This window comes from Cryptomeria japonica, chromosome 11 (assembly GCF_030272615.1).
Source record: "Cryptomeria japonica chromosome 11, Sugi_1.0, whole genome shotgun sequence".
NCBI classification, from domain to species: Eukaryota; Viridiplantae; Streptophyta; class Pinopsida; order Cupressales; family Cupressaceae; genus Cryptomeria; species Cryptomeria japonica.
In genome coordinates this window covers 153,640,743-153,651,793 of record NC_081415.1, presented here as the reverse complement: position 1 = coordinate 153,651,793, position 11,051 = coordinate 153,640,743, and the positions used below count along the sequence as shown (strand labels likewise).

The 11,051-nt window shown below is 31.0% G+C and overlaps 1 protein-coding gene across 1 annotated transcript; it reads left to right on the top strand.

Annotated features, from left to right (window-relative positions):
• The first annotated feature begins 9,868 nt into the window (after nucleotides 1–9,868).
• On the top strand, nucleotides 9,869–11,050 carry LOC131075277 (NAD(P)H-quinone oxidoreductase subunit H, chloroplastic). The gene is given in 1 exon segment (XM_058012112.2): nucleotides 9,869–11,050. A coding segment is annotated over 1 exon segment (1,182 nt).
• Nucleotide 11,051: the final 1 nt, after the last annotated feature.

Sequence of the window (11,051 nt, the reverse complement as noted above, 5' to 3'; positions counted from 1 at the left end):
CTCCTACTCACCGCTAACGTGCAATAGCAACAACAAATGTTTTTCTTGTGCAATTGTTGGTAGGTATATTTGAATTATGGAAATTTCAGGGTTGTATTGTCATAAATTGTAGCCCCTTATAGTTTCACACTCCTTTTTGTGCCCTTTCCTTATAGTGTCTCCTCCTAGATCTTTTCCAAGCGTATTTTTGGCCTTACACTACAAAACTGATGTATTATGATGATAACGTGAAATGGCTATTTGTACTAAATTTGTGTACACTAAGACTACCTTTATTTTACCCCTTTTTTTTTGGACTAGGGTGCTAGGAACCCTTGTCCTAGTGGACTATGACACTAGGCACCGTAGTCCCCTTCCCCATTTTGAGTCCATTTTTAAATATATCAATGTACCAATTCCAACTAGTTGATTTCCAATCCCAAAATTTTACTATGACCATCAAGGAGGCCATCCTAATTTATGAAATACCTTGGGAAATGTATGTAAGAGAATCTTTCCTTAGTTGTTTTAATTCTACAATTTCGAGCATTATTAATATCACTATCTATAGAAAGTATTAGGAATGACTTTCCTCAAATCCGAGCATTATGGACTAGCAAGTTCTAGCAATCTTCATGCAAGTGTGTTTTCATGATTGAATATTTTATGCCTTGTCATCTCATGATTGAATATTTTATGCCTTTTCATCTCATTTTATTGTGTCAATATATATGTGTCCTACACAAAGAGCATTGCATCATCAACAAGGTCAAGTTTGATGTATGATATTATGTCATGTTCCCAAACAAAACAAGTAAACCAATATTACATACCTAGGGGAGAGCTCCTTGTATTATTATTATTTTTAAATATTAGTAATCAATATAATGAAGACCAGAGCTTCAACATGTCCTCCTCAAAATCAAGGGTTAATTTAGGAAGGGTTCATCACATATTCTAGATCTCGTATTTTACTTTAGTGCTTTCCTTTCTATCTATTTTATCAAAAGGTTAATTCCAAACTTAGGGTTTGAGTAAGGCAAATCTCTATCAATAAAAAACCATTTTTTGTCTCTTATACATGCCAATTTTAGATTTATCACTCGAGGAATATAGATCTAGGAAGTATAGACCGAGACAAAGGGAACTTGACTTTGAAGAAGCAAAAAACCCTAAACAACGTAAATCATTGAATAGTGTCCAACACCTTTTTCAAAAAGTTTTCGGAGGATTTTTTTTGCGACATCGCGATCCTCAATCTTTTGTCAATATCTCAATTTGACATATTTAGAACTAAGTCACCTAGCCCCATACTCTACCACTTTTGGGCCTAATTTCATACACAGGGTCTTCTTTGAGTACCATTGCCAAATATGTCCTTAGAGTTTATATATTTGACTTTAAATTATCTATTTAATTTTATTATTAGTAATTTTATATCATTAACCCTAGTTCCCACACTTTTTCTTATCAATTCAAAAGAATCATCAAGGATATGCTTTCCCAACCCCAACTCTTACAATATGTCTTAAGTTGGGCCTATTGATTATTCTTCAATGTATTAATGTGGTGAATGAATTTGATTCCTAGTTTACATAAAAAGGCCAGTGACTACAATTTATCCACATCTACATTTTGGTGGATCCAACGCTTCTTACTTTTTGTATATTTCTAATTCGGTGCTTTCAGATCTAATATTTTTCTATGGAATTTACAAAATCTAATTGGTTTGCAATTTTGCATGTGATTACATTGTTTACTAGATATATTGATCAAATTTGGGTGTTTTATGATGGCTTGTTTCACTTAATGTTACTTCTAGTCATCCATAACACTAATTTATTTCATCAAAAGAATTTAAAATTTGTTTTCTACATTCACTTCATTTCTAAAAACCTTAATAGATGTTTTATGTTGTTATATGGTGATATTATTAAATAAGTTTATTGAATATTTGGATGTCACTAAAGCTTTAGTGGATGTTACAAGTGGTAGCTTTGATACTCTTCATAGATATGATATTGAAATGAAGCATACTTGCACTTCTCCCAGAGTATCTCTTATTCATGAGTATATAGTTAATACTTTATCAATGATGTCTCCAATGGAAATGCAAGATTGGGGATTAATTATGAATACTCTTTTCACAAGGCTACTTTGCTACAAGATGAACAATCTAAACAAATTGATAATGAATCTCCGAACACTTATATCACCTTAGATCCTCCTCATTCTCCAAGAGATTATCGTAGCCATGAACATTTTTTGAGACAAGATGTTGTTATTCATTTCCTTAATGATATGATCTAATATAACATTAAGATTAAGCTTTAGAGGATGAGAAAACTTCATGAAAACCTAATAAAGTTGATAAGAGTAATGATGATAGAGATTAGAATCTGCCTCAAAAGATCCATTCCCTTTCATGTATTCATCCTTTTGGTCCTTCAAAGTATACTTACACAAAAAAAATTCAGTGAGCTCTATAATGAAATTCCTCCACCCTAATGATTGAAAACAAATTATGAGTTTGGGTATGAAATAAAAACTAAACAAGAATATAGTGGACAATGTGTTGGAAAGATGGAACAAGGAATCAAAGTCCTTGTATAACTTCCTTCAAAATGTTGAGACATGGACCAGCTAGGACTCGAACCTAGGACCTTCCATACGCTGCTAGAGTGCTCTACCACTGAGCTACTGGCCCCTCTTGGACCAGTCCATTGTCAGTCTGGGTGTGGCTTATTTCCAACACCAACACCCCCCCTTAAGACACACCTCTTGTGTGCTTGGGGCTCCTAGCCTGGACCTGGCTCTGATACCATGTTGAGACATGGACCAGCTAGGACTCGAACCTAGGACCTTCCATACACTACTGGAGTGCTCTACCACTAAGCCACTAGCCCATCTTGGACCAGTCCATCGTCACTCTAGGTGTGGCTTATTTCCAGCACCAACACAAAATACACTAGAGGAGGTGTAGGATTTTGTTCCTCTTCTTTATCAGTTCCCTTACAAAAACCGAATCCCCCTACCCCACAAGAGACACATCCTATCTATGTTGATGGTCATTTTGACCTAGTAAAGTGAATCTTTTGGAAGCCTAAATATGATATAGAGATTACTTTTCCTTTCATAGAATTCACAAATAACTCCAAGAAAATTGATGGCCTATTATGTTTTGTCTCTTTCATCATATTTTTTCTCATTCTATTGGTGATTTCAACATAGATATTTTAAATAAATTGTAGAAGATTTATATGATAGAGCTCATATTCATATTACAACTAATGTTGATCTTTTTCTAATTCCAAGTCTAAAAGTAGTGCATTACAAGTCCTTTGGCCCTATTATGTTACTCCTCACTATGTGAGACTAGTATCTTTTTTTTTTTTCGGGGGGGGGGGTGGTTCATTCATGGTAGTGCAATTACATGTGCAATAATAATTGGCTAGGAACATAATAGCCTAGTTCTTATTGTTTTAACTTTAGGGACATTAATAGTTTTCAATCATTTTCTCTTTTTTTCTAAGGATTCACTTTTCCTTTGTTGAATAGCATATTTTCAATAGGAATATTTTCTTGCATATAATTTTGTGTCATTCGTGAAGATTTTATCCTTGCTTGGAGGTCAGTATCCTTGATTAGGACCTCTTATTTGATTAGAAGTGCATGCATCCTATAAAAGATCTCTCCTTGGTGTTGAAAATTTGTAATTATTCATAAATAATCCATTACACCATCTCCTCATTCTATTTTGGATCCATATGTCTAAAAAAACACTATCATATTTATTCCACCATCTTCAAATCCTAAACCCACTTATTAAATTCTTCAACACCCATAATTTGATGTGTGCCAAATTTGTTCATAAAAACATTTGCCAATTAAAATTGTATCCCATTATTCAATCCACACACTTTCCACACCTCATTCATTAACCCATATCCCTATTAATTCACTCTAGTATATGTGTTTGTAGAATCCAAATGTCGTAATAAGGCTTTACTAGGATACAATGATCACTCAGGATGGGATCCTACTATCTTGGTATGGAATTATAAATTATCATTATATGCATCCTTATCCTCATCCATATCAATCCATGATATTCAAAGAAATAAATAATAATAATATCAATAAATTATAAAATAAAAAATAATATTAAAGAGAAACAATATGTCCAATTTTAAAAACCTAAGGGTGAATTCACAAAGCTGGTTCCCACTTTTGCCAACGAAGGAATTTGGCGAAAGTGGGAATTTTGGATTTGCCAGTGTTCGAGCGAAATACAAATGTTCGCTCGGACTACCCCTGGGAGTCCGAGCGAACCAAACTATTCAGTTGGGTTCGCTCGAACATCGGGTGGGTTCTCTCGAACATTGGGCATGCCAAAATCGAGCTCACTTGTTCGAGCGAATGGGGGTTCGCTCGAACCCCTTTTGGTTCGAGCGAACCCAATCCGATCGAACTCGTGTTCGTTCGAACCCCAAAAATTAGAAGTTTCTCCCAAAATATTTCAGAGTTCTCAAGAATTAATGACTTCAGAGCTCTGGTTCAATGCATGAATGAAATAATCTTGATAACCCAAAATTATTAGATGGTAGTACTCAAAGCAAGCTTTCCAACGAATATAATTTTGTTATATTTTGAATTTATTATGTTCTTGATTTTTTAATTTTATTAAAAATTGGTTTTTCACTGAACATGAACTTCTCTGTTCAACGCATTGGGAAAAATAAGAAACTAATTCAAAAAAATTCTGAAAAATATCTATGCCCTTGGTATTGATGTCTTCTTTCTAACAAAAAAATAAAAATTGAATTTCGATTTATATAGAACAAGTTATGTGTTCAAACGTAAACCTATGTTTGAATTATGACTAGTCGGACTTCAAAACTTTATAAAATGAAAAATATTGAACATATCACTATAAAACCAAATGCAAGCCCTGGATATTGATGTTACAAACCAAAATTCGAAAGAATTGAGTTTTTATCATTTATAGAAAAAAAGTTATGCGTTTCGGGAGGCACATCACTCTTAAAAAATGTAGTTTGTTGTAAAAAACTACTTTTCGAGGGAGATGGAAAATTTTTCAAAAAATCCTTCAAAAAAATTTGAAAAAAATGTATATAGAATCTACAAACAAAATACTAGAAATCACTAATTTACATCATCTTCAAATTTTTAATAGTTTAAAAGTTATAGTTCTCGGAAGTTGAAGATTATTTTAAAAATGTACATCTCAGTGTCAAAAGTGGCAAAAAAGTGGGAACCATTATTGTGAGTTCACCCCTAACACATAAGAATATTGAGAAAATACCATGATGAAAACATAACACATACCCATCGATTTGTTCTCCACAACTCGGAATAAGTTTCTTCAAGTTACTCATCATATACTATTCATTCCAATTTTTGGCCCCTTTTGATCTTGATAAAGATAGGGAAGAAATATGTACATTCTCTAGAAAATATTGGTATATATTCCCCATCACAACTTTCAGCCCTTATTATTTTCATCCTTCCATCCTTTCTCTCAAACAATTCATATATAATAGCTTAATCCACCATGATTTCCATCAATCTACTCCTTTCATGCATTCTTACACCCCTATCCTTTCATGCATTCTTGTCCATATATGTTTTAAAATTTTGTTCTCTTCATCTCATAATTCATATATCTCCCAATTGTTACCTTTCAATCCCTTAATTCTATAATTCCTCCATCTCTAGCTACTTATTTCCTTATCTTCCTTGTATGGATCACTCCAAATGTTTACTCATTCATTCTATAAACCTTACGTCTCCTAATATTGATCTTTATACCCCCCATATAATAATATTTTTATCTCCCTATTCCCCTTTCATTGACCCATCCTACTACCACATTGTAGTACCCCTACCCTAGTTAGCTTTGTAAAACCGGTTTGACCTTGGTTGACTTTTTATGTGGCAATCTTGAATGGTTGAATTACCATGAGGTAATGTTTAGTCAGATATTATGATTATTGTGTGTATCTGTTAATGTGCTTTCACATTGATTCTTATGTAAGTTTAAACTGTCCTCCTAATTCTTGTTATTAATTTCGAGCTAACATCTTTATTATATATATATGTGTGTGTGTGTGTGTGTGTGTGTATGCTTGTCTAACTCTTGGTTGCAGGAGATTGCAGGTACAATACTGCCTAGGTGTAAGGTTCGTCTTCACCTGGATTCTCAGGGTTGAGTATACCTCTTTTGTCATTAGAATCTGGGTTAGGTGGTCGTAAAACCTTTAGTTTCTCCTAGTCATACTCAAATGAGCATTGTTTGTGTTCTGTCAGTTTTCTTTTCATTTGGGTTTGCGGGTCGGGTAATTGGTTGGCTTACTTGGTTTGCGTGCTTGGCATGTGCTAAATAGAGTATTTAACCCTAAGTATTTATTTTGATTTAATGTCTTCATTTACACATTAGTAATTGAGGAATTAAAATAAATAAGTTTCTTTTCTGTGATTAATCATTAATTAAAAAGATCGCCCTATTTATGTTTGTAGTGAGTTTAATTTAATGGTTAATTTTAAATAACGAATTTATTCAGTTTATGCATTTTAAAAAGGAAAGATTTAAATTTGTTTGAAATAGAAATAATTTAATCTCTTTTGCTTTTTGGAATAGAAAGATTAATTTTAATTATTTAAGAAAATCAATTTTGATTAGAAAAGTGAGTTTTATTCATATTTATTTTATATAGTGTGTAAGATTGATTTTGAAAATTTAATTTAATTAAAAATATTTTACCCTCATTAATATTGTGAAATGTAACTATTAGCTTTGTTAATTAAAAATTAAATGAGGGAGAAAAGCATTTCTTTTAATTAACTAAATTTATAATCTCAATGCATAAACAATTCAACTATGAGATAATTCCATAAACTTAATTAATTAATTAATTAATTAAATTAAGTTGCAAGCTGTGTGATATTAGAAATATATTTTTATTTAAATTTTAGTGGAAAAATAAATTAGATTAATTATATTTATTGTTCCTAGAATTTTAAATAAATAAATAAAAGAATAAATTAAAAAAAAAATGAATAAAAGAATTAATTGGAATTAAAGTATTATTTTAATTCTTTATTTAGAAAATTAATTAATTTGCATGAGAAAAGAAAAGAAAGAATAATGTTTTTTAATTATTGCATGTTAGCTTATCTTTTGTTATAAAATTAGAAAATAAAATAAAATTACTTTTATTCTAAATTTAGGTTTTTTGAGAAAAAGCTATTGAACCTAGAATTTTAGTTTAAATAGGGAATAGGTCTTTATTTTAGATACACAGGAAACAGGTCAGGAATTTAGGTGAAGAAATTTATTGGAAGCTTATTGAAAAGATTAGGGCTCTTCTACAGATTTCTTCCAGGAAAGCTATATGCCAGGTTGGGTGGCTTCTTTGATTTGTTGGTTTTTAAGAAAATAATTCTATTTTTCTCTGAATGGTGTGTGTGTAAATTATTTGTCAGATCCAAAACCCTCTTCTAGTTAATTCAGGTTTTGATTTAAAGTTCTTGCCTGATGTTAATTTTCTAGTTAATGGGAGTAATTTAATTTTGAGAAAATTAGGGAAATTATTATGAAAAAAATTATTCTCTCTTGTTGATTTGTTTTGATAATCCTTTAAATAAATCTCTGTGAAATTATTTGATTTCTTTAGAAATAAATTTAATTGTGAATTAAATTTATTGGTTTATTTAGTTTAAAGAAAAAGTAATTGGAATAAAATTCTGTGAATGAATTTTATTGAGTTGGGAATTTTATTTCTATGTAAATTCTGTCAAAGGGGTTTTAATAAATTTGGAAATTATTTACATGTTTCAAAAAATTAATAATAATTAAAAAATAATAATAAAATAATAATAATAATAATAATAATAATAATAATAATAATAATAATAACATATTAAATTTAAAGTGGGTTTTAAATTTTTTTATTGTTTTATTAAATATTAATTAATATATATTTTAAATATATGTTAATCATGATAATATATATATATATATATATATATATATATATATATATATATATATATATATATATATATATATATATATTAATACTTAATTCGTTAATATTGTGTATTATTAAATTATTAATTGTTTATATTTTTGGGGATAAATAAATATATAATAATTAATATTTAATTTTGTTATCTATTTTATTGAGGAAGTATATGGGTATATATTGATTGTGACCTTTTTTCATCTTTTTTCTGATACTAATCAAATATTTGTAAGATGAGCAAGAAGGAACTCTTTTTCAGTCTAGGTACTGCGCTATTAGTCATGTACACACACATTTTTATTTTATTAAATTTTCTATTGTAGATGAATAGTAGTATTAAGAATGGAACTTAATAGAAAATGAAACCAATTGGAATTCTTAAGATAAGAAATAATTGAATCTGTTAAAATGACATAGTGGGTTTTCATTTACTCAAAATTCATGAGTATATACGTATGTAAGAATTGATAATTATTATCAATTTGTATCGTGGATCACCTATTGCTAATCAATATTATATGAATAAGGTTGCAAAATGCAAGAAAAATGTGATATAATATTCTAAAAAATGAATTTAAAGATATAATAAGTTTGCAAAATAAAAAAAAATAGTATATAATATAAAATATTATATCTTTTCTAAATGAAATCAAGGTATAAAAATGGATACTATTCTTATGGCTGTACCAAAAAAATGCACCTCTAAATCAAAAAAACAAAATCGTCACAATGTTTGGAGGAAAAAAGCGTATTGGGCTGCAAAAAAAGCTCTTTCTTATGTTAAGAGTGAGTATATTTATTTTGAGCTTGAGATTTACGGTGATGGTGATTGGAAGATATTCCCTACAGCTAATTCACCGGGAAGAAAACCCAAGGGTTTTCTTACTTCCACAACATCCTCCATAGCAGAGGAAGAGGATAACCGAGAACAAGAACAAAGAGGATGAGAAGAAGTCCTCTGGCTCGACCCAATTTTCACCACTATTTTTGACCCCCCGATTTTATTGTGCCCAGAAAAGAAGATTCCGAAAATGATAGACAAGAAGATCCCGAAAATGATGAATAAATAAGAGGAAGTGGTGTACACCCTCCAAGAGGAGCAATGGGAATCTCTAGGGTCTCTTGGAGGTACTTGGAAAGATGGTTGGGCAGAAGGGACATGGTTCTATAATCCACTACAGCCCTTCTCTCTGACCTTCAAGATGGGAAATTTATGAATCATTCCATCATCTTTTTCTCTTTCCCAATAGAAAAGGAAAGTGCATCATTCTTTTTAATAATCCTGGCTCCCACATTAAATCTTGCTGGTATGGTCGCTTTATTCTATGAAAGTTGCATTTTATTTTTCTATGCCGAAGATAAATTCGATCGAAACATAGGAATATATGGACCATGAACAAAAAGAAATGGATCTCATTCTTTTTTCTTACTCTAAATGAAATAAATATGAATTTCGGATTTTTTTTTTTTTTAATGATAAATTTTTTTTCCATTCGCCCCTCTTTGATTCCTAGAGAACAAGGAGGATCTGTTGAATCTCAAGTATGTTATTTAACTGGTCGAATTAAAAGACTTGCTGAACATTTGGACCTACATGAAAGAGACTACTCTTCCCAAAGAGGTTTGTGGAAAATTGTGGGTAAATGTAAACGACTTTTGATTTATCTATTCAAGAAAGACAGACTTCATTACAAAAGTTTAATCAGTCAATTAGATATGCATGGACCACATTAATTTCAAACGAAATTTTAAAATCCAATTATGGTTTATTAAATTCTGGATCCTAATGAGTCATTCTTTGTTTTGTTCTCATTGATTTTTGAAAAAACCAGGGAAGAGTTATGATTATGGTTGCTAGGGAGAAAGACCTCATGATGGTAAGTATGAGTCCTCATCATCCATCAATGCATGGTGTTCTTCGACTGATTGTTACTCTAGATGGTGAAGATATTATTGACTGTGAACCTATATTAGGTTATTTACATAGAGGGATGGAAAAAATTGCTAAGAACCGAACAATTGTTCAATATCTCCCCTATATAGCACAATGGGATTATTTGGCTACTATGTTCATAGAGGCGATAACGGTTAATGTGCCAGAAAAATTGGAAAATATTCAAATACCTAAAAGGGCTAGCTATATTAGAATGATTATGCTAGAGTTAAGTCGTATAGCTTCTCATTTGTTATGGCTTGGACCTTTCATGGCTGATATTGGTGTGCAAACTCCTTTCTTTTATATTTTAAGAGAGAGGGAAATGATATATGATTTATTTGAAGCTGCCACGGGCATGCAAATGATGCATAATTATTTCCGCATTGGAGGATTAGCTGTAGATTTACCCTACGATTGGATAGATAAATGCTTAGATTTTTGCTATTATTTCTTCCAAAAAATGATAGAATATGAAAGGCTTATTACACACAATCCTATCTTTTTGAAATGAGTTGAGGGAGTAGGCATTATTAGTAGAGAAGAAGCAATAGATTAGAGTTTATCAGAACCCATGCTATGAGCTTTCAGAATCCAATGGGATCTTCGTAAAGTGGATCATTATAAATGCTACGATGAATTGGATTGGGAAATCCAATGGAAAAAAGAAGGAGATTTGTTAGCTCGTTATTTGCTTCGTATCGGGGAAATGAAAGAATCTATAAAAATAATTAGACAGGCCCTAGAAGTAATTCCAGGAGGTCCCTATGAGAATTTAGAGGTTTGACGTTTAAATAAGGGAAAAGATTCACAATGGAACGACTTTGAATCTTGACTTATCAGTAAAAAACCTTCCCCTACTTTTGAATTATCAAAGCAAGAACATTACGTGAGAGTAGAAGCTCCCAAGGGGGAACTGGGAATTTTTTTTATAGGAGATGATAATATTTTTCCCTGGAGATGGAAAATTCGACCACCTAGTTTTATTAATTTGCAGATCCCTCCTCAACTAGTTAAAAGGATGAAATTAGCCAATATCATGATGATTTTGGGTAGTATAGATATCATTATGGGAGATGTTGATTGTTAAA